We start from the raw sequence: 24,769 nt of genomic DNA on the forward strand, positions 1-24,769 counted from the left end.
ACCTGTTTTCTACCACTATGGGCTTAACCTGATCACGGCTGCGTACACACACCACATTATTTACTACATATTAATCACATTTGTGATAATTTAATTTCAAACGAATTGGCAATAATGCCGTTGTAAAAAATAAAACGAACAAACGAACGAATGTCTTTAGAAAGAAAGTGAAAACAGTCCTTATCATCAGGTTTCATCTTCTGATGAGCCAGTTAAATAACCAGCATGCGGCCTTTTTTCTCAACACCCTGCAGAAATAAAATGAAAATGATGATTAATAGCTAAGACATTCGTACTGCGAAAATGGCAGAGGTAGCGACTCACGAATGACTCCTACATTTTTTTCGCCCATACTTACTAAAATGGATTCGATTCTGAACTATTTCCACTCAAGTTTTCAAGTTTTATTATTATATTTTTTAATATTATATGACTAGAGAACTGACTTCAATCGTCACTTCTACTTGATTATCAAGATCAACGATGACTACTTCAGCACTCTTTGAAAACAGCCACTAACACAAAAAGAATTCTTGACTAAAATTTCTTCACATTCTGTCCAAAATGATCAATTCAACAATCCAAATGAATCAGTTATTTGGCAGCTAGTTGGAGAGATATATACTCAAGTCTAGAAAGTGGAATGATACTCTGCCTGGAAAGCTGAAGACCTAACAATATTGTGTACAGAGAACAAAACATTTGAGTGGCGGCACTGGTATAGACATTAATAAATTATTAGAATTGACAGCAAGATAACCAGCAAGACATTAAAATGAGAATTAGTGCAGTTTCTTAGGCTGTAGTGATACTCAGCCAGTAATTGACCTAGCAGAGAGCAAAACGTTGTAAATAAAGCGAGCGAAACCTCCGACAAATGATACGATAAAACATTAGAATCGACAGTCTTACTAGAAGCAGAATAACAATCATGAGGGGTTAGAGAACAGAAGCCCGGGAAGTGACCATCAGAAATTACTGCATACTGGCCGAACAAATCCATGACCACTAACAAATGGTCTTTCAATAGTCAATATTGATACCAAATGACACCACCCCTATTTCATAGCAACATTAAGCAAATACAGCGCTGGAGTCAACCTTATATAAGCCCTAACCAAACGCCCATTAGTTTTCCCACCTACTACTTCGCGGATGGAAATACGCATTAAAGCGAACGGACGCGACTTGTCACACTCTTGCTATTTCTGCTCCTTTTTTCTCTTCGTTCCTCTTCTCTGTCGCTTCCGCTTGAGGAGAGAAACAGTCGGCCGCGTTTACGGATCGTGAATTCCCGGTGGGTGATTCTTCCTCGAATGGTCAGCACCTTGAAAATTGAGAACAATGTGGTTGCAAAATGCATGACAATTTGAAAGTTACATCATTCTAATTATTCCAGTTATGGCCGTGAATCGTTACAAGTGCGGTAACCATAAGAATTATTACTATACTTCAACTACAAATACAATACATTGTATAAAATGATTACCAATTCTTTTACGTTGATCGAGTCCCAAATAGATGAAATATGTCAAAGAATTTGCTAAATTTTTGTATAATTTGACAGATTCCGAAATCTTCTCAAAGTGCACCTTTCAAAAATTTGATATCAAGACTCCCAACATTTTACAATTCGAAGTTGGATGGCTTCACCAATACAAGCAAACAGTTTGTATCGCAATTGACAATTATGTAGAGAACGCTGCGAGACATATGAGTAGGCCTACCCTAAAACGTTTCTCTCACATGGACATTAGGGCTCTTAAAATATGACTTTTTTTCTCAAATCGTTCTGGCTACTTGATAATATTGTTAGGTTACCTAATTTAAGCCTAAACACAAAATTTGGTTCAATTCCAGCCAGTAACCGCTTTGCTACAGGAGAAGAAAGTTTCTATTTATTATATAAAAATAAATAGGTAATAAAAATTTGAAAATTTTCTGTTCACCCCATGAAAGTGTTAGGCTGTCTATAGAAACGATGCTCACCAAATTTGGTTCAATTCCAACCAGTGGAAGCGGAGATATTGCCGTCGAAAAATTTGGATTTGAATAAAATAGTATTTACGGTGACCGATTCTTTGTTTACTTATTAAAGTTGTGCTCACCGTAAGTACTATTTTAATAAAATCCAAATTTTTCGACAGCAATAACTCCGCTTCCACTGGTTGGAATTGAACCAAATTTGGTGAGCATCGTTTCTATAGACAGCCTAACACTTTCATGGGGTTAACAGAAAATCTTCAAATTTTTTATTATTCATTTTTATATAATAAATAGGAACTTTCTTCTCTTGTAGCAAAGCGGATACTGGCTGGATTTGAACCATATTTTGTTTGTAGGCTTAAATTAGGTAACCTAACAATTTTATCAAGTAGCCAGTACGATTTGAGAAAAAAAGTCATTTTTTAAGAGCCCTACTGTTCATGACCGTCCACGTTTAGAGTTGCATCTCAAAGATGCTCAAATAAGCCTAAATATAATCCAAGCAATACGATCGTCCACTTTGACTGACTGAATTTCTAAAAACACCTTGATAGCTTCCACATCTTACGTTTATATATACTGTCTGCTATCGGCACAACAAAGTAGGCCTATTTAAAAATACCAAAACAGATTCAACATACCACATCTCTTGCAAAGGCTTTTGCTTTCATTCAATTTTCCATCAAACTTCTTTAAATCCTCCTTTGTGGTGAGTTGCTTTGGAATTCTTCTAGGATCAATTCCGATATTGTTTTATCATATACAATCTATGGCGGAATAAAAGTTTCGGATAAGTTCTAAAACGAACACAATTTTCCACACAAAAGTCAATTACCACACGAAATGCCAAATGCTACGGTCTCATTTTACAAGGTATGGCGAGGAAACGTAGTGGTACGTTCCATTATAGCTAAACACCAATGAATTGCGGGTTCGAGCGTGACACGTCGACTCCATAATTCCTACCGAAATGTTGGCCGTTTATCTAGGCTCCTCCTCGCCATCTGATTCGCATAGCCATGTCTTAAAAAGCCTAGGAGTGGGCCGTGCTGTAAGTGGGCAGATGGTTGCCGATGCACCCGGCACTTGGTGAATTCGGCCCTCGGGAAATTTTGAAATGAAGTGTATTTACAGCTATTAATATGAATTATCAAACTAATAATAGTATTATCAAGTGATTCGTCAATCTTGTAAGGAGGTCAGGGCATCCGTAGATCGCGCAGTCACGGCGTGATTAGATCACGGATTGCGTAGCCACGGGAAATAACACAGCGCTCATATACCGACCACGCGCGGTCTGCTTGGAATCGATGGCGTGAGTCACGGGCCTGTGTCGTGTAAGTTTTGAGAAGATGGATCTTGGCGTTGTATGTGAGATCAAAACTGTGGAACATCAAGCGACGCTTCTTCGTTTATCGATCACGACAAGCCAGTGTTCCTCATCAACAAATGTTTCGCATGATCACGTCAAAATAAATTATTTTTTGCCTTTGGAGAGACGATTCCACTCTGGGATTAGGGTGTCTCGATAACACGGTTGAAGGATCCCAAGATTACGAGATCTACCACGAGCCACGACACGTTTAAATTTCCATTTTGATACTGTTCATTCATACTAAATGCATTTCTAATGCGAAGGTGTTCTAGTGCCAATTCCTCCAAGGGCCGAGTTCACCAAGTGAAGAGAGTCGCGTTATTTCCCGCAATTACGCAATCTGTGATCTAATCACGCCGTGACTGTGTGATCTACGCATGCCCTGACCGCCGTACAACATTGACAACCACTCAAAGTGCCAAGTTCACCGGCAAACATTCCAGTAACCAATCATGGTGACCGGTACCGCTACGAGATCTACCACGGCCGAATTCACCAAGTGCCGAGTTTGTGCGGCCGAATTCACCAAGTGCCGAGTTCACTGGTAATCGGGCAGATACGGAATAATAATAATAAGAACCGGCCTGGTGTAAAATGACCAGTGTAGTCGAACCACCACCATGAACACCACAAACAAACAAATAAACATCTAACAAGGAAAAGAAATTACCTTTGCAGCCTTTGACAAACACAGTTACCATTGAAACCAGCAATTAAGGTCTTATTCGAAAGCAGAATAACACTGTTTTAGTGGACATATCAAATCAAATGTTGGAAAGTTCATGTAAAATAGCCCAAAATATTATCTTACTGTGACCATATTCCATCAATATGGTCTGGCTAGCCAAATTCTCTGGCCAACATAATCAAGCTGCGTTTGGTTTCAACGATTAATAATCTTGTCACTGGATTCGAGGTATAATTGCACTGAAATATCAAATTTTGCTCCATTAATCAACATCAAGTTGAAAATTTCCATTCTTGCACCAACTTTTATAAAATCATGAATCAGTGTTCTACAGGAATGTATCTATATGACTTATATACCTATAAAATTCAAGCATAAATATTATGATATACCGTAGGTATAGGTACCGGTAATTCAGATGTTTGAAGCGAATTATAGTGGTCTAATTTCACTAAATTAGAGCGAAATGCCAGCAATATAATTGTAATCTAATTCGGAAAAACGGTTTAGCTCTAATTCTAACCTGGAAAAGCTGAAACTTTTCTATAGTTGTCTACACCTGTTTTGCAGAAAGTCAAACAGCTCTAGGCGTCATATACTACAGGCAATTCGAAATACCCCATAAGCTATATGCTACTGCATATATACCTTTAACCCGCTACCTCAGTCAGTCACAATTCCTATATATTTACGGCATTTACCATACAGAAAGAGCGAACTATGCCTGGGTGCGACCTGTTGCGCTTCAAATCTTTGTATGGCGCGATGACGTAAAATTTGAATCGCCGAAATATTCTAGAAGTCACGCATCGATAATCATATTCCTAAACGTACAACATATCACTTATTTAGTTATTCTCTGAATAAAACTATTAACCATACTCGTTGAACATGCGAGATTACCGAAAGAGCGAATATATATATAATGAAGATCATATATATCAGAGGAAAACAAAACTATTCGACCTTAGAGCAACAACACGAATATACAACACCGGTGACATCCTCACGCAATAAAACGAAGGGAGAACATTGTTTTCTAATGGATAGAACGAAGCTACCGCATGAGATCGAACAAAACCGGATAGAATTCATCGTGATTGAATGTACCGACAAAGTCATCCTTTCTACGTATTTTAGTCGTACCCGCGAGAGATAGAAAATTTGCATTATTAGGTTAACTACCGGATATAACGAAGCCTAATGCATGAGATGGAACAACACCGAGTATGAATTTATTCTGATTGAATATAACCACAAGACCATCCTACTACGTATTTTAGACATTCCCTCTACACTTAGAAAATCAGAACCTAATCGAGATGATCCCGGATGATCCTTTTACGGTTTTGTGTTTGCTGGGTAGTTGCGTAGAAAATTGCAATTCGGAAATCAACAAATCATTTCCGTGCATAACATAAACAAAATGTTGGCAATATCCAATGACCAAACATCATTTGAGCTTCCTACAAAATCAGAGAACGCATAACTAAATATGGCATTTGCCAGTGTGACTCAGCTGAAGTGGGTCGCATAACTTGTGAACCTATAAATCCATCGGCCCATAACCATTTTATTAAGTTCAGTAGAATACGCGTCGCCACGGCAGCGACATCGAATATCAGATTGCTTCTAAAATGTCGCTCAAGATTTGGATTCTTTTGTTGTTCGGATTCACGATCTACCTTCCTTCGTCAGGTACGAATAATTTGTGTTCCGATTTGAATCGGATTATATTCTCTCTTTTCCAGCAAAATTCTGTGTGAGAAGATACGTCAACGGCAAATGGATGGCAAATGGAACGTCAATGGCAAATGGAGATTGTGGGGTTGTTCTACGAGTAGTTTGAGGTCACCGCTGAAGGTTATGTTATGTGTATTTTTCATGAAGGGCTCGGGAAGGATCTCGGAGATGCAGAAGGAAATTCAACTCAAAATAGATGAGAAGAAGAAACGCATTTCGGGCAAAGAATGGACTGTGATTAGCATTTCAAATCTTTTTGATGTAGCGCAATTGTTCCTGTGAATTCTGGTGTTGCTGAATTCCGTTGCAGGTTTTCCAGCGACGAATAAACGGAGACGTGGATTTTTACCGAGGTTGGGATGATTACAAAAAAGGATTCGGGGATAGTGAAGGAGATTTGTGGCTTGGTGGGAATCTTTTCAATTTGATTCCTTCAATTTGTAGGTTTTCGTCGATCGTATCTTGTTTATGACTATAGGGATGGTGTGAACGTAAGATGCACTTTCGCGTTCTTTGTGTGAACCTCTAGAATTTTGATTTTCGCATTCACAAACGAGCCTTATGGTTCTGCACAGTGAAAAAATTTCAAGGTATATAGGCCTACAATTTTTCATGTTATTATAACGTATTTGGTTGAAAGTCTTTGCATGTAAAGTTCAGACCGCTCTTCGTCGCATGTCATCATGAAAAAAAATTCAGCACTAAACGAACATGCACCTTGTCTATTTCAAAAATTATTTGCTTGCTCGGAATATTCAGTCTTCCGTTTGTGAATCTCTACAGCAGGGGTTCTCAACTTCCCTTGTATAACGGGCCGCATTTTAACAGCAGAAGACGCTGCGGGCCGCAGAAAAATATTTACATGTATTTGTGGGCTAATGTTAAATTTAGGCTAATGTAGCCTATTTACCAGTCGTATACGGCCATGTAGTACGTTTTTATGCATTCTAAAGCATTATTGGACAGCGTTCGTAAGTTTGCAGCTGCTGCTTGTTGTAAGACTATGTATCTTCTTGCGGCGCAAGTAAATCACTTCATGGAGCGTCGGTCGGTATATTCAACTTCAAACCCTTCCACAAGAGAACCGAACTCTCTGTTTCAATGCGTGAGAGAGCAAGTATAAAATTACGGTAACTTTTGCGTTACGGAGGCCATTATCACATTGAACTCTGAGTGATATGTGAAGAAGTCTGGTGATCTGGGCCATTTCTGAGCAAACCAATCGGCCCTTTTTCTTTCCTTCCAAGCCTGGGGCCCTGCATCATTAATTACAGTAGTCAGCTTTGTCAAGTTGATATTTTTACTGGTCCCCTCCCCACGTTTGCCCAGCCTGCATTTACTCTGCAGCATATACGTCAACTCTGATAAAATTCAACCAGATAATTAGTTATGCAATATCGGTGGAATCGTCCGAGGCTGGGTTAAGTATAGTCTACGCGGCAACGTGTTTCAGAACATGCTATAAAATACCGACTGGCATTGATGTTTCTCGTCTGGTCACGATTGAATCAGACGACTGAATTTTCGCAATTCGTCGGGTGATGTTGCCCTTGCTACTAAGTTCCGGAAACAGCAGATATTCGCACAGAATGTTGAGGTTTTATTGAAATAACACCTTCTTTAGCAGATTTCTTGGGTTTAGCGATATACCAAGCGATTTTGAACGATGCGTCTGTAACGTCATCGGCAATCTCAACAACCGTCTGCACTGAGTCTAACACTCTTTAAAAGTGTGGGCCTACTATACGTTGCGGAATTCTCTTGAACTAGAGTCCAGTCGAATACCGATTCAAATCAATACCAATCTTAAGTCGAGCATACATCAAGAAACGAGAACACATTAAAGCAGGGGTTCTCAAACTATTTTAGACACGCCCCCGTTTTTGATAGGTAAAATTTAGTGCCCCCTTATCGTCATATAACAAAATGCAACCAGAATTCTAGCAACACAAACGGCTAGTTCGATGGCAAGGAAGGTTATGGCTGTTGATGAGAGAATTCTCAAATATGAAATTCTGACTATACACCGAGAAATAACTAGGAAACGGAGATAAATTCCGCAGAGCGCAAATTTTTTTGTTCAGTTGACCGCATCTTCGCCCCCCCCCCCCCTCAGATGCTTTCAGGCCCCCAAGGCAGCGCATCCTCCAGTTTGAGAACCACTGCTTTCAAGAATGAGTAATCAAATGAAAGAGAGACGGTGCGATAAAAGAGCTAAGTATCTAAATTAATTTGTAAAAATACCGTGTCAGAAGTAATTGCGTTTATAATGAAAGATGTCGCGGGCCGCAAAATAATCGTCTGCGGGCCGCATGCGGCCCGCGGGCCGCGGGTTGAGAACCCCTGCTCTACAGAATCTCTGCTGTGATCTTTGTCCGCAATTACTGACAAACCGACTACAGTTTGATTCAAAACCAACTCCCTCCTTCCGTAACGTCTCTCTCCAGGGCTCGAGAACTTGCATGAAAAGACTAAGGAAGGAAATATGGAATTGGAAATCAACATGATCACGAAAGACACAGGAACTCATCACGTGGCGAAATACAGGCGAGTTTGAAGCGACGGTTTCCGGGTGTAAGCATTACCTGTTATTTGCGACAGAAAAGGAGAGGCTAAGGCCCTACCCACATCTTTATACCCCTGACGACGTAAAGTGCTATGGTAGAGTTGCTTTGGAATGAGTCAATATCCATTTTACTATATTCATTCCCTCTGCTTATATTTCGTTTTTACGATTTTAGATATATTTTGATTTATATTTATATATATATATATATTCTCTTTGAATATCTGCTATGTGCATACATCTATACTACAACTCCTTCACTTAATTACATCTTACCCTTCCCACTACTTTTTCAGATTTTATGTCACATGATATCCACCCAAAACATCCAATCTTTGAATTCTTGTCGGTAGGGTCAAGCCCGCCAATGACATCTTACCGAGGAAGATCCTATCGTAAAACACCAGAACGTCTTGTTAACTAAATTGCTTTACATATAAAATACATTCTATATAAACCGCGACAAGGAATCCATTCGCGGAAGCCCTAGACTGCACCGCGCAGTTCTTTCAAGCTTTTACCGCTATGCTGCCTTCGGCAAGTTACAAACATGCAACCGCTGAACTGAACGATTCCCATTTCCAGCTCCTTCAGCATCGGGCCCGCATCCGACAACCACAGACTGCACGTTTCCGGATTCTCCGGGAATGCAACCAGAGATGCTCTCTCATATCATAACGATCAACAATTCTCAACGAAGGACGCGGACAACGATGACTGGTCGACGGGGGATTGCGCTTCTGAATTCGAATCAGGCTGGTGGTATGACACATGCAACCGCAGCAACCTGAACGGGAACTTCAACAAAACAGGCGGCAAGGGGATCTGGTGGGGTTCCGCCCTCCTGCGGTTCTCCGAGATGAAGTTCAGGAAAAGAACGGGGAATTGACTCTTGTGCATTTGTGACGTCACACTTTGAAAACGACCTTGCTCTCGGGTGGCTTTATTTTCGGAAAATAGAGGCATCACTTTGCGCCAGAGATGAACATGGATTAGGATTAGGCTTTGAAAAAACAGGGTTTGTGAAATTTTGTCGGATTTGGGTTGGATTTGACATTTTTTTCAGAACGGATTAGGATTTGGATTGGATTTACCTATTTTCTGGGAGATTGAAATGTCGTGTGGCGAATGGCGACAAACTTTATTCAGATCAGTTATTAATGTACTTGTGGTTACTAAGTTATCTTGAATCAAGTGAATCGTTGGTTGTGAAAGAAAATTTCCGAATCCCTCCATTGCTTAAATTAGTATTTTTTCTGAATTTCCAGTTGGAATCGGATTAGGATTGGACATGGACTTGAATATGAAAAAGTTATGGATTTGGATTTGAAGGTTCAGATTTGGATTGGATTAGGACATAGGAATTTCAAATCCGCTCATCTCTGCTTTACGCTTGTTTTTATGCTTCATGCTTCATGCTCATACGCTTGCTTTTATGTTATAAACCTTGTACGGCTCGCAGAAATAAGAGACTGAGAATTTCTGAATAATAAGCCAAGAAACGTTGGTTTCAACATTATAAGTAGGGCGATTTTTTTTGACATGTCAAAAAAAGTCAAAATTAGGTCAAAATTGTAGCGTTAGGTCAAAATTTGTCAAAATTGTTTACAAAATCAAATATTTTTTGACCTCTACATTTCGTTTGTATCGTAGATTTTGCGCTGTCTGTGAACTTATCATTTGATATTTTACAGATTGTAGCCTACTTTATAGGCCTACCGTTGTAAACGGCCCATCGTCTGCTCATTGTGAATCATAAACGGTCAAATGAAACAAATAGTGACATGGTTTTATGGTCAACGCACCGCAATATCCAAACTGAAGCCAGACTGCTTGGGCATGCATGGTTCTTACATCAAGAAGCGCAAGCTGAAAAATTGTGATATAGACAACATTGTCAGAATGAAGAGAGAGAGAGAGAGTCTTTATTTTCATCGAACCAAAATACATTACAAACGGCAGTGATGGTGGTACAGAAAATATGCGTGCACAGTATTCGGTATTAGATAGGAATGATCGATAAGACCGTGAAGGTCATCTAGTCTGATCACACCAGCATCAAACAGGTACACTTGACTCTGAACAGTCTGGCTGTAAAGAAGTGTTTAGTTAAAGGAAAATAGAAAAACAAATTAAACAATGGTGGCAAATGATCAATGAAGCAATGTCTGGGCGAGGTAGGGCAACAGTGTTAGTGTAACGACAAGAGGTGATCAAGTAGGGCTTTTTTGAATCTATTATAAGGGAATTCACGGATATGTGGTGGTAATGCATTCCAGATGATAGGTCCCGAGTAGTCGATAGATCTCTTAGTTAGGTTGCTATTGGGTGGGGGTAAGTAGATGTTTCCTTTAGACGAGGATCTCGTGTAATGGGAATGGACATGTTTAGCAGGTATGAAAAAGTCATCAAACACAGGAGGCAGACTATTGGAAAAATATTTGTGAACAACTTTTGATACTTCGAAGCGATATAGTTCATCAACTCGCAAAATTCGATGCTTACGGTAGTAAGGCGATAAATTGGTACGTAAAGGTACAGATGAGATCAGCCGTATCGCACGATTTTGCAGGGTTCGAATTCTGCACAAAAATGTTGTGCATGCATTTCCCCATACTACGATTCCGTATTGCAGATGAGAGTGAAAAAGAGAGAAGTAGATGGTTCGTAGCACTGATCTGGAAACCAAAGATTGGAGTCGGGTCATTATTCCCACACACCGAGCTAGTTTTGATATTGTGCATTCAATATGCTGCTTCCAAGACAATTTGGAATCAATGGTGACGCCGAGCAAGCAGTGTGCACGCAACTTCAGTGTTGTCAGCTAACAACTGCTGCTGTTGAACGTTCTTTCTCCATTCTTGGCAGGCTACTAAGTAAGAACATACACTTTCTACCCGAGATAGCGCAGTGGTATAATACGCGGCTGCAGCACCAATGGGTGCGGGTTCGAGTCCGACCGAGGTCGACTTCATAATTCCGATAGCTAAGTGTTGGAGGTTTACCTAGGCTACTCCTCGCCACCTCATCCGCGTAAGCGGTGTCTTACAAAAAAGCCTAGAGGTGGGCCGTGCTATATGTTGGCAGTTACGGAAAATAATGAAGAATATCGGCCTGGTGTAAATGACCAATTGACCATAGTAGTTGACAAACACCATAAATACCACAAAACAAACAAACAGTTTCCACCCGAGAATGTAGGAAAGTATCTTTCGTTGTACTACAACAAATTTTAATTATTCCACCATAATACGTAATGTAACTACTGCAATTCTTCATAGGGCCCGATTTCGTTAAAATACTAGTTTTTCATATAAAAATTTGTCAGTTTTTGAGCCAGAAACGTTCTCTCAGGTCAATCTACTTTGTAAGGACAGACAGTTCCAACCAGAAATGAAGATAAGTAGTACAATTTTAACATTATGTGCGAAAACACCTAATTTGCATACGTGAGGTCAAAATTTGGTCAAATTCCAGTTTTTTTAGGTCAAAAAAAGTCAAAATTTAGATTTTTTAGGTCAAAATCTTCCGTTTTTTAGGTCAAAAAAAAATCGCCATAATTATAAGCAATCATTCTTCCAGGTAATTTGCATTTTATTACTTGCCTGTGGCATGCTTCAAAATAATCACAAAGCCGCTTCAAATTTTCGCTAATGTCGACGTATTTCTTCTTTCTTTTAGGCATTGCCTGGCCTATGTAAGTTTGTAATAGCTGCACTCGATTTTGCATGACATCCATCCTTCCAAAATATATTTATATGCAAGTCGAAATCAAGTAGGCTACACATAAACATCTTCCATTGCTATGTAAGCTATGTACGTATACGAACGCCACTTCATGTTAACGTCTCTACGCGCATACACAATAGGCCTACGTATGCCAGTTTAGTTAGGTATTAAAATATAGAGTTAGATGGGTTATTTTATTAAATTTAGTAGGCCCACTGGTATGTGAATAATGACTTATGCTCACAAAGCGAACCGCAAACAAATTGAAATGAAACTTGACGTCATTATAGCAGAGCTCGAGGAGAGCAACTTGGGGGAGCGGTTGGTTAGGTTGGTTGCTGCTTCGAGTCTCGGCTCTGCCACGTGTCGGGGGCTCCTCATCGCCGATCCCGCTGTACATGCAGCGCCTTCAAAGATCGCAGCAAATGATCACGTTGAAGGAGCAAAAGCAAAAAGACATCTGACATTAATGAAATTCATGTACGGGGCGCAAATGACTGTAATAGCGATAAGCGCCAATGATGTGTTAATTAAACCAAAAAACAAACTCGGGGACTGCACTCAAAATTAGATTTGAAGACGCTTTGTTGCCATTTGTGCGTAACAAACTATTTATTGAATCATTTGACTTAGTCGCCGTTTATTTATTTTTTTCTCTTTTCATATATTTAATTCCAGCGACCAGTTTCGGGAATAAAACTCAACCACCATTCTCCATATTCACTGCAGTCTAGCTACAGCCAGGGTGCTATCTTTACCACATGAACATAAATATCATCAAACATCAATCAGGTTTCTCCAGCCCCTGACTATTGTCTAACTATTAGCGACTAGATATGTTATAGGTTAGTATCCATGTCCTACAATTTTGATATCAGTCAAATTGCGATGAATTATCCAGAGCAATGCAACTCATAATGATGTTTATTCTGGTGGTGAGAACAAAAAAGAAGGACGTTACGAATTGGCACCAAGCACGATCAAGAGAAATATGCTCCAATCGATTGCTTTCAAACCCAAAAATCATATAAACAACTGGAAGTCGTCGCGCAATCACGCAATCGAGTTCCCGTTGTTTGTGCTATTCACAACTGATATGGTCATTAGTAGTGTTGCAGTGGCGTAGCAGCCACTTGGCGGTTCTGGCTCTGCGCCAGGGGCGGCAGGCTCCAGGGGGCGGCAAAATGAGGCTCCACAGTGTACACAGCCGACTAAAAGCAGCGTAATTGGTAGTCCTACATCTGGCGTCCCGTGAGCTAAAAAGTAATCAAACTGTTCTCAATCGAAAGCTAGTGTCGCGCTGATTCCGAATATGTTACTATAGCAAAGTCATGGAACCATTCCAAAATAGCCGTCAAGGCCGATTGTTCCTAACAATCGAAGTGCCGCAACACGATGACCAATTGAACATAATAATGGAAATTATATCGAGCGATTATTCGGAACAATGCCGATTTTCTGACCAGCATTTAAATTGTATTTCCGGAATCAGGGCAACAATAGCTTTCGATTAAGATCAGTATTGTAAAATTTGAGCGCTCGGCGGGCCTGGCCAACTATAGGATGGCCATGGCCATGACCATGACCAATTATGCTGCTTTTAGTTGTCTCAGCAGGAGGCTTGTCCGGGAATTCAAGTGTGACAACTAAGATGCCCATGGGTCACGATTTGATATAGCGGTCAGACCGAGATAGCTGTGAAGGTAAACCGGTCCTAGGAACTGTTTAAGTTGGTAATAATTGTCCGATTGACAGATTGACAGAAATACATTCGTTCGCTATTTCTTATCTTTATCATTTTTGGCCTTATTAACGTTGGGACGGTGAGGATGAGGCTGAGTCGCGTTATAAAATTTCTAATAATTTTCATTGAAAGATTGCTTGAACATGAATCTATGTCGAAACTTGGGGGGGGGCGGAATTTTAAGCGAGAGCCAGGGGCGGCAGCACATGCTGCTACGCCAGTGGTGTTATGAAGCAATTTATACGCCCGGCAATCCCGCTAGACTATTGCCATCTGTATTTATGAGCTAACGCCTAGATATTCTAATGTTTTGTGAATTTCAATACCGATTTTCCATGTGTATTTAGCAATATGTGTTGAATAACTTGCTTCCGAGAAATAAATAACATTGCTTCATAACACTACTGTCATTTGCGACCGAATCGAAACAAACCAGAGGGTCAGAATTCTACAACTGAAACGAAACCAGCCCACCCAGCCACAAATCTCCGCTACAATCCCCAAATCCGTTCACGTAATCGTCCCAGCCTCTGAAGAAATCCACGTTTCCGTATTTTCTTCGCTGGAAAACCTGAAACGCATACGGAAAACGGTCAACGTCACAGAAATCTCACGAAATCTCTTCTCCGAGTCCGCGTTCGAGGTTATCGCTCAAATTTATGCGTCGGCTCGAACTGATTTGAACTTTTTCGAGCTTTATTCTCATGACGTTGCAAACGATTTTTCTTTCAAAGATTCAAAATTCTACTCACAGTCCATTTCTCGTGTGCAGGGCATGTCTTATCTTCTGCTCTGATTTGAAGCGGGTAATTCACGAACCCAAATATCAAAACAAAGCAAATCTCGAGTAACATTTTCAGAAGCGATTTGATATCGATTTAACGATGCGTGTCTTGCTGAACTTGAGAAGATAGATAACGCGATGTGCAGATTAATTTACATTGGCGCAGAATATCATGCGACCAGCTTCAACTGAGCTATATACGTTTGCAATGACAATTCGCTGCGTTCACTGTCATTTTGAGGAATACAGCTTCCTGATATCGTTTAGGAAATGCGTTGAACCGAGCTTCACAGAAGGCTCACTCGGTCAAGCATAAAATGGATTGGGAAGTTTTTTTTTAAGAAAATACGAATTTGGCTGGAGCAAAATATGTATTATTTTACGGAGGAAAATAATACGACACGCGTTATTGAAAGGATTTTTTAGTTTGTTTGGATTGGTGCGTGTCAGCGATTCCAACATATTTCGCGACAATAATTACCTTCACAAAATATGCCAACATCAGGGGCAGGGGTGACCAGCCCGTGGCCTGACAAGTATGGGTTGTGAGTGGCCCGCGACGCTATTTTCGACATTAAGTAATTTCTTATTAATTTGCGTAGGGGCCGACCCAAAATTTGATTAGCATGCGACCACGAAATTTGAGACCTTGATGATGAAAACATCAGAGAGAGAGAGAGATATGGTATTTTTTCGCCTGCACCATCGAGATGCTTTGACGACGCAGAAGCGATACGGCGATACGGCCTTTATAGTATAAGGTCATCCAGTCTGCACCCCCGGTTTTTTCTCCTCCATGCTTTCCGTGATTGCTGAGCGCCTAGCAGGATAGCTGCAGATACCAATTTTCGAGTCTTTGGTATGACCCGGCCGGGGATCGAACCCACGACCTACCGATCGAGAAGCCGCGGACGCATAACCATTACACTATCTCGCTTCGGGCCAGCCACATTATACTATATCTTCGTATATTACAATAAAGTAAAATGTTACACCGAGGAGATTCACAGTACAAGCAGCAATGACCGAATGAAATTTTTATCTTTGAAAAATTTTCGCGCCTGGGGCGGCTAGGACACCACACCACTGAACAAAAATGCTTCGACAAAGTTATTATTCGCAATGAACCTACTGAATCTAACACGACTAAAACTTGTAGCATCTTAACTGAGAGAACTGAACATTTTTAGCGCTGATTAACAAAATCATCAGCTACCACCGTTCACCGATCATTAACTCGAAGCATAGGCCCATGGTTATGGGTATAGAGTAGAGGTCGACCGATTATCGGCTTGGCCGATTATCGGCGCCGATATTTGGAACTTTCTCGAATATCGGTATCGGCCAATCTAGGCCGATATCGCGACCGATATTTTATATCTAACTACAATCTACTTTTTCTGAACTGATCTGCAATTCTGTATCATGTTTTGATTTTCGGGTTATCCCAAATTTCAACGAATGTTCACAATTAAGCAATAAGTCTTTTCGATTTCAGTTTTCTCGTTTGTTGTTCACCTTTCTGTGGCATGAACAAGTGCCACCTTGCCTAATATATAATATTTTTGGCGAAATAGTTCTCTGCTCCTTCCATATTAATATCGGCCTATGATATCGGTTATCGGCCTTGTGAGCGTCGAAATATCGGTATCGGTATCGGCCTGTAAAAATCAATATCGGTCGACCTCTAGTATAGAGTTAAGGCTACACTGCACTTCACAATGGATAGCATAAAAACACCTAGCATTAAAATATAGCATTGCTGAGTTGTGTGTGTTCCGGTTTCCTATCTATGTGGCAGCCCACCCATTAGGGGTGTATGTGATGATTGTTATAGTTACTGTTGTGATGGCACTGTTATTTCTTAGAGCTGCCAAGTGTCTAGCACCGACTACGTGAAATGGGTACTTGCTGGACCCATGACAATACATGCTTCTTCTTGTCTGAACTGGCTGCCGGGAGGACGTAGAAATAAAGCTGTCTAAAATCGATTGTGAATCTCCTCACGTCGGTAAAACGGGTATCAATTGATAGCTGCCGCTGTGCTGATTACGAAAATATAAATTTTATTTCGCGCGTGGTCCGGGAACCCCCACAATCAGCCTGCGCAATAAGTTTGTGTTTCGAAGTGCAATCGCGTCGCCGAGAAACGTTGCGCTCCAACTACTTTCTATAGGCGCTTCGGTAGAAGCGACTAGCGAGAACAGATTCTACTGGCTACCTGGCTACTGGCCTGCACACCAGGTTTGGTTCGATTAAAACCAGTAGCCTCAGTGCTAGAGGAGAAGAAAGTATTTTATTTATTATTTAAATTGATTGAAGAAAAATTTCAAAATGTTCTGTTGACCCCATGAAAGTTGTCTGTACAAACGATGCTCACCAGATTTGGCTCAGTTCCAACCACTGGAAGCGGAGTTATTGCAGTCGAAAATTTTTGGATTTGAGTAAAATAGTATTTACGGTGACCGATTCTTTAATTATTTATTATAGTTGTGCCCACCGTAAATATTTCAGGGGTAGTGATGAATATGAGTTGAGCTTCACTAGGTGTGTCAAGTCAAAAAATTATACGAACCATCCAATCGGTCTAACATATCTTCCAAACTTACGTATTTCCATGTATAAATGCGGTGTTCTCTTGAGAATGCAATTTCACCACCTTACAGTAAAAAAAACATAATGAAAAAGCTATGAAATATTGTTATTGAATCCAGCTTTCATATGATACCCTACTCGCTTGAATATTCCTATAGGATCTTGAACAATTCGCATTCCAAATTGTGTTACGCTTGACCAATTTCAGACTATCGATCAAGTTTCGCCTCAATTTAACCTTTAACACTACACCGCATGACATTTAATACCACATGGGATTATAGACCAAGAGAGAGAGAGAGAGAGAGAGAGAGAGAGAGAGAGTCTTTATTTTCATCCAATCAAAATACATAACAAACGGCAGTGGTGGTGGTACAGAAAATATGCATGCACAGTATTCGGTATTAGACAGGAATGATCGATAAGACGGTGAAGGTCATCTAGTCTGATCAGACCAGCATCAAACAGGTACACTTGACTCTGAACAGTCTGGCTGTAAAAAATGTTTAGTTAAAAAAAGAAAATAGAAGAAAAATTAAAGGACTATCTACTCGATCAGTATCCCGCCGGCCATCCGACAGTCGACGAGCATGTCCACATTCAAGTCGAAATACAAGCAATTACTACTAAATAAATACAGTCCATCCGGACCACGATTGCCGGACCACGACTGACCTATCGATCTCGCTTCCCATGACATGCCGCCCTATTTCTTGTCGCATTCTTCTTCTATACTATCTTCTTTACTTTCATTCAGTGTGCATGCCTCCTCTTTACATCGCCTAGGCCAAGGTGGGTGTCAGATTCCATAGACTACTCCTTGTCGCTTCGACATCTTCCTGTCTTTTCATTGTATCGCATTTTTGTGGTGTATTGAACTGATAAAATTGCTAATAAACCAATGATGATGATGATGATGAGAAAACCTGTAATCCAAATTCTGTTTATACACCTTTCCGAATTTTACATTTATAAACCTGAATGCTGCAGAACTGAAATGAGCAGAAAAATCGTCAAATCGTCAAACCCCGGAGTTAAATTTTCCTCAAATAAACTTTGTTGTGTTTGAAATTAATTCATCTATGCATGTACCAAATTTCAGAAGATTGGGCAATCAAGTGGTTCCAACTTTTGTTGTTCAGGTTGGCTCTACTGAATTCTTCATAGGGCCAGATTTCGCAAAAATAAAGTTTTATCAGATAAATATTTGTCAATTTTTGTGGCAAAAAAGTTTTTTTTTTAGGCAAAACGACTTCGTAAGGACGGACAGTTTCAGCCAGAAATGATGATAAGCAGTAAAATTCCAACGTTATGTGGGAAAACACCTAATTTGCATACGTTAGGTCAAATTTGGTCAAAATTAAGATTTTCAAGCTAAAATAATGTCAAAATTTTTATTATCCTCGGATTATCCACCAATCGAGGATAATCCGAGTAATATCAACGAAAAACTTCAATAACTCTGCTTCTACTAGTTGGAATTGAGTCAAATTTGTTTTGTATCGTCTATGAAGACAGCTCAACAATTTCACGGGGTTGACAGAAAAAATTGATTTTTTATGTAATTTCCCTGTTTAAATTAAAAATTTTAATCGGATCTGTGGAGCCCTATACTTGTTAGAATTGAACCAAATTTGGCGTGCAGCGTTTTTTAGGGTAACCTGACAATTTTATCACTGAACGACTGGAATCCAGAAAAATAAGTTAGTTTTGAACAGCCCTAATGTGCATGCATGAACCGATGTGGCCTGCATATGATGTATAATATATGTATGTATCTTTATGTCTGCATGACGCATATGATGTCCGCAAAACCTGAGTATATCCAATCCACAGTAAATGATATCTGCGTCTGCGATATCTCAATATAGCCGTGAGCTGTTTTAGCCCTCTCGCGAGTGCGCTCGATCTAAAATCTGTACCCGCTAGGGCGCACTAGCGATATTAAAAAGTACTGGCAAAATCTCAGAAACGGGAAACTGTATATTTCGCGGGAATCTCTCTACGTTTTTGCCCGAAATTATGGAATCTTTATCTGATACTACGCCGTTATCCGTTCAAGGACAGACTAGGATATCTTCATGCAGCGTTTTTGTAGTGGGTGCGGGCGGTATCGGCTGCGAGCTGATCAAAAACCTGGTTCTGACCGGTTTTAAAAACTTTGAAATAATCGACCTCGACACGATAGATGTCAGCAATTTGAATCGACAGCTACTCTTTCAAAAACATCATGTAGGAAAGTCGAAAGCAAAAGTAGCACACGAGAAAGCGCTGTCCCAACGGTGCGATGTAAGCATTACATCCCATCATGCATCTATTTTCAACCCCGAGTTCAATGTTGAATTCTTCAAGAAATTTGATGTGATCATGAACGCTTTGGATAATCAATCAGCTCGGAATCATGTCAACAGACTTTCATTAGCGGCTGGCGTTCCGCTTATTGAAAGCGGTTCGGCCGGATACTTGGGACAAGTGAATGTTATTAAGAAAGGCAAAACAGAATGCTACGAATGTTTCCCGAAACCACGCCAGAAGACATTCCCTGGCTGCACCATCAGAAACACACCCTCCGAGTTGATACACTGTGTGGTGTGGGCAAAATATCTTTTTAACCAGTTATTTGGTGAGGAAGATGCGGACCAAGACGTATCTCCAGACACAGCCGACCCTGAAGCGTCTGGTTCGTCGGCTGGCGATGCATTGATTGTAAGCACACGATTGTGGGCTAAAGATAACGATTATAACGCGGAGAAAGTGTTCAATAAGCTCTTCAACACTGATATAAGGTATCTTCTCTCTATGGAAAAGTTATGGGTGAAAAGACGTCACCCTGTGCCTCAAGAATGGATTTGCAAAGATTACACAGAAAACTATCCCACATCGTCTCAAGTTACTCTTTCTGATCAAGACAACGTAGCGATATTCACAAAAAGCTTGAGGGAACTAAAAATTCGGTTTAAACAAGCCAACGACGACACTTTGGTTTGGGATAAAGATGACGAATGTGCGATGGCTTTTGTGGCGTCTGCAGCCAATATACGCGCAAAAATATTTGGAATCGACCAAAAAAGTATATTCGAAATGAAGTCAATGGCTGGCAACATAATACCAGCAATAGCTACCACCAATGCGATGGTTGCAGGACTTATGGTGCTACAAGCGATCAATGTGCTATTCGATGAGTTTGACAGATGTAAAAATGTGTACGTGTCCCGAGCGCCGAATCCAAACAAAAAACTGATAGCACCTTGCAGTTTAGACCCACCTCTTTCGACGTGTTACGTTTGTGCCGAGAAGCCCGAAGTTTCAATACGACTGAATATCAAGACATTGACTTTGAATGATTTGAAAGAAAAAATTCTGAAATCGACCCTCGGAATGCTAGCTCCGGACGTTGAAATTGAAGGGTCGGGGATTATCATTCTTTCGAGCGAGGAGGGAGAAACTGACGATAATTTGCCAAAGACTTTGGAAAATTTGAACGTCTTGAATTCTGCGAGATTGAGGGTTGACGATTTTCTTCAGAATTACAACCTCGTCTTGAATATGCAACACGCTACTGACCTTCCAGAGGAGAAAGAATTTGAGGTAAAAATTACTTCAAAGCGTCGTCAATGCTTTGGAAGAGGGATTTACATTGTCGAATGTTACGTTGATTCTTTATCATGCATCCTTCAATGACAGTTGAAAATGTTCTTAGACAAGAATTTGAATTACTGAATTCGGAAAAAACTTTCAAATATAAATTTAATTGAACTCCGGATTAAAATGAAATACAACAAAAATCAAATTCAGTTCATGTCAAATCAGATTATGCTAATAAACATAGAGAATGGCGAATGGCTGTGTACCAAGCTTGACTTGTTCCTCCCTATACAGTTCTGTAAAATTTTCATGAAAACCAAAAATTATATTAGAATCAATATTAGAGCACAAACATTTCACAACTTACAGTAGAATTACCAGCATTTCGCTATAATTACAATTATCTAGTTGTCCAAGTCTGCAGTGAACACATTATGTATTTTCGGAGTGCTTGGAATTATATGTTGGAAATAACCTCTCGCTAAAATTACTGGAGGCAGTCAATTTCAGCACCTTGCTATCAAAAAAATATGTTTTGGTTTTGTAAGATGCAATATTATCTTGTCATGGAAAACATCTCTCCCTCAACATAAGTAACTGGAGTGCATTGCCAAATATCGTTATTTCATTTAAAGTAGCCTATATAAATATTACCTGACAAGATATTGTCTTGTTTCATGTGTTTCTTTACGTTCATTAGAAGTTTAGGGGTACAGACATTCAAGGATAGCTTGAAGTGAATACTGGCAGAACTATTGTCTCAGCTCCACACTGTTAGCGCTAATGATTATAGATTTTTGCGCAATAACGTCGATAGGTACTTGCGCTGTTGGAACTCTTGAAACCAACATCCCAAAAGTGTCATAAATAGGGCAAGTTTTTGTTGCAGTTAAATCCGTGGAAAGTTGCATTTATTTTAGAAAAAAGTTGCAGAAGTTGCATTTTAACCACATTTTGCTCGGTTGACTAAAAAAAATAAAAGGTCAACTTCCCAGATTGACTAAAAAAAGGTCAATTTTCCGGCTCAGCTCCCGAAATACCCGTAATGGCGTTACTTCGGTGCTGATTTACTGTGTTTCAGTCGAATTTGGCCGTGTATTTCACCAAAATCGAAAATACTTTCATGAGAAATCGAAAAAGTTGCAAAATGCTGCAAAACATTGCATGAAAAAAAATGGACAAAAGTTGCAAAAAGTTGCACTATAAGATTCCTTCAATCAGCTTAAAACAGCATTCTACATATCTTACGAGTATTTGGAAGCTGTAAAAAAAGTTGCAAAAACCTGCCCTAGTCATAAATTATGATGTTTCATTTGCTTTCTAGAGGAAATATTCTCTACTGCAAGTGCAATCGATCTGTACAATATGTACGATGACCCATTTCTGCAGTACCAGTCATTGGGAATGGCTTTACCGTTATTTATAGCTTATCTTAATTTGAGGTATAGTGATTCATTGTCTGATATCATTATTGCTGTTTCAGGTGATCAGTCAGAGTGGAGTTACAAAGCCTAACGTTACTGAAGACATGCCCAGTACAACCAACGTTGATATGCCGGCTGCCGGCGACAATGAAACTCGCGATATGAACTGCGAGGGTGAAAACAACGGCGTTATTGTCGTAAATGATCTTAAACGAAAAATGTCAGAACAGTCTGAGGAGACGGAACAAGCTGCCAAACGCGCTAAAACATCGGCGGACGATGAGATACAAATTATAGACTGAGATAGTTCTTGTTTTAATCGTGCTATTTTTAATTTTGTATTTACACTCAGGATTAGGGCTGGGCAAAATTGAGTATTTGAGGGATTTGATTCTGAATCGAGTATTGGGTTTCGAGCAGAGTATTGTTCATTAGGACATACTTACAGTATAAATGATATGGAAATTTCACATAGATACGACCACAAGAAATGCAATGCCAGTTCTACATCACATTGCAGATAATTTTGTATTTTTCCCACCATACCTATTGCATTGCACTTCGTGACAATGCTGTGAGTTGAAAGTTGAACGAAAGTAACTTTGTAATACATGCTTCGTATGCTGCCCTAAGGCGTGTTGAGGTTTACAGCCTTTCATAGTGGGAAATATCAAAACCATTAATCACATTGATGAATTAACTCTCATTGTCAAGGAGCCCATAATTTCAGTACCGATACTCGAAAAAATCATCTCTTTACTAGTCAAGTCATTGTGCCCAACCCTACTTAAGATACTGCACACTTATTGTGGCAATTTTGTGAACCAAAGTGTTGCAGAAATGTGAAACAGTAACTGTCGTTCGGCTGGAGCCTGTACTGTACTGCCAATGCCTCAACTGGTAGGCCTTCTTAACATTTTGGAATAAATGGTTCTTTCATACATACATGACTACACGTGCAATGTTTCAACTCTGATTAGTATTTTTGATATTGAAGCAGATGGTTTCACACGATACGCTTCTGCAGCATTTTCAGGGAAATTAGAGCTTGGACACGTTTCCCTAAATTAGATAGCGGCATTTTGCTCAAACTAGACAGCCTGAGTATTTGAGTATAATCAAAATAATATTGGCGTGAGCAGATGTAAATTGCTTCATATTAAATGAAGTTATTTCATAAGTACCCAAGAGAGTGTTGAATGTATCATGAGTGCTTTAATAAGTTTAATGGGCTATAGATGTTATTCGACTGAAATTAATGTGACATGTTTAAGCACAAGAAGTAATATTACCTTTTAAATCAGGTTCACATTGTTTCAGTTGAAACGGACAAGTTATTTGATAATTACTCAAAAGCGATGGTCGAAAGTTGGAGGTATTTTGTAATAGCCGGCATCAAGTCTTGATCATGCAAATCGGGAATCCCTGAAAACACGGGATGAGTACTGGCGATTACTGTGTTATGCCAGGAATGCTGGTGTACCTTGTGTGTGTAGTTTTGGATTACTGGCAGCTAAGCAGATATCAGTGTCGTGTTATTTGTGATGAGTAATGCCCAATACTCTCATAGCGCGAGTGATAACGATAAGGTGAAACGAGTGTTATTATGTAATTTGAAACTGAGTTCCCAACCATATCCCATGAAACACGACACCCTCAAAATAACGCAACAAGTCTCTAATCTTATTTTATTATCTCACAATGGGTTGGCTACATATAAAACTACATATATCTAAACGGTATATACATAACACGAATGAATAATCACAGCAATGTGGAAAAATTCTACAGCTACTACATTGGCATGAAACGGTGTCAGGTAATATTCGGAACTTATGGCATTCGTTGAGCTTATTGTAACAAAAGATCAACTAAAACTTACAGCAAGTATAGCGATACGGCTCTGCGTAACACAGATTAGGTAAAGTGGGTATTTTACTGTGGTCACTCTGGAATAAATAAGGGAAACACGCTAATCGTCAAGCTGACAGAGAATGGCGACTCCTCTGTTTATCCAATGGCCTTGTGGCTTATCGGTGGGTAGCTCCATCATCAGGACAAAGTTGGTGGAGTGACCTGTAGAATAGGAAGAGTTTGTCGTAGTAGATTAGTAGTCATCGTAGAAGTAGTGATTTTGAAGTAAGTACTTTAGGCTTAGTTTGGCGTAAAAATACAAAAACTATTTGATACGAGTATTCGGCTTCGAGTCGAGTATCGCTCACTATAAGGTCATATCAGTATAAATTAGGTGGAGAGTTGAAATATGCACCTTTTATGCGACCACAGAGAATATAACGCCAGTTCTACGCTACATTAAAGATAGTTTTGTCTTTTTCCGACAATATCAATATCATTTCACTTTGTGATAATGCTGCGGTTGACAATGCTGTGACTTCACAGATATGTCAATTCCACATAATAGGGCTGTTTAAAAAAAAATTTTCTTTCAAATTTCACTGGCTACGTGATAAAATTATTTTGTTGGCTAAAACAACGCTGCACACCAAATTTGACTCAATTCCAACCAGTAGAAGCGAGGTTCTTTTTAGT

At 39.8% G+C, this 24,769-nt stretch overlaps 3 protein-coding genes and 1 long non-coding RNA gene across 6 annotated transcripts in view; 1 reads left to right on the forward strand and 3 right to left on the reverse strand.

Moving 5' to 3' along the window:
* Window positions 1-70: 70 nt before the first annotated feature.
* LOC145459132 (uncharacterized) lies at window positions 71-4,056 on the reverse strand. Its single transcript, XR_013921282.1, has 4 exons — window positions 4,032-4,056; window positions 2,628-2,753; window positions 1,142-1,327; window positions 71-248 (listed from the first exon to the last, which is right to left on the reverse strand). It is a non-coding gene; the product is annotated as an uncharacterized LOC145459132 (long non-coding RNA).
* A 10,200-nt stretch (window positions 4,057-14,256) lies between these two features.
* LOC145459085 (angiopoietin-related protein 1-like) lies at window positions 14,257-14,739 on the reverse strand. The gene is made up of 2 exons (XM_080337681.1): window positions 14,584-14,739; window positions 14,257-14,402 (listed from the first exon to the last, which is right to left on the reverse strand). Exons 1-2 carry the CDS (start codon window positions 14,683-14,685, stop codon window positions 14,280-14,282), a joined length of 225 nt encoding a protein of 74 aa, XP_080193807.1. The 5' UTR covers window positions 14,686-14,739; the 3' UTR covers window positions 14,257-14,279.
* Window positions 14,740-19,143: 4,404 nt separating this feature from the next.
* Window positions 19,144-23,167, forward strand: LOC145459223 (SUMO-activating enzyme subunit 2-like). Its single transcript, XM_080337861.1, has 2 exons — window positions 19,144-20,798; window positions 22,279-23,167. The coding sequence occupies exons 1-2, from the start codon at window positions 19,233-19,235 to the stop codon at window positions 22,519-22,521; spliced, it is 1,809 nt and encodes a 602-aa protein (XP_080193987.1). The 5' UTR covers window positions 19,144-19,232; the 3' UTR covers window positions 22,522-23,167.
* Window positions 23,168-23,893: 726 nt separating this feature from the next.
* The window catches only part of LOC145459222 (dynein axonemal heavy chain 3-like), a 60,938-nt gene continuing 60,062 nt past the window's right edge, over window positions 23,894-24,769 (reverse strand). For all 3 annotated transcript variants that reach the window (XM_080337860.1, XM_080337859.1, XM_080337858.1), the window contains exon 81: window positions 23,894-24,295. In XM_080337860.1, coding sequence (XP_080193986.1) covers window positions 24,192-24,295 — 104 coding nt within the window. In that variant the 3' untranslated portion in view covers window positions 23,894-24,191. The remainder of the gene's footprint in view (window positions 24,296-24,769) is intronic.

This window comes from Botryllus schlosseri, chromosome 16, assembly GCF_051294905.1.
Source record: "Botryllus schlosseri isolate E-star chromosome 16, Bs_hap1, whole genome shotgun sequence".
Classification (NCBI taxonomy): Eukaryota; Metazoa; Chordata; class Ascidiacea; order Stolidobranchia; family Styelidae; genus Botryllus; species Botryllus schlosseri.

Coding starts and splice junctions, on each gene's coding strand:
- LOC145459223 (XM_080337861.1), top strand. CDS start 19,233: ATGGAATCTTTATCTGATACTACGCCGTTATCCGTTCAAGGACAGACT. Junction 20,799..22,278: donor CAGAGGAGAAAGAATTTGAG/GTAAAAATTACT, acceptor TTGCTGTTTCAG/GTGATCAGTCAGAGTGGAGT.
- LOC145459085 (XM_080337681.1), bottom strand. CDS start 14,685: ATGTTACTCGAGATTTGCTTTGTTTTGATATTTGGGTTCGTGAATTAC. Junction 14,403..14,583: donor CTGCACACGAGAAATGGACT/GTGAGTAGAATT, acceptor TATGCGTTTCAG/GTTTTCCAGCGAAGAAAATA.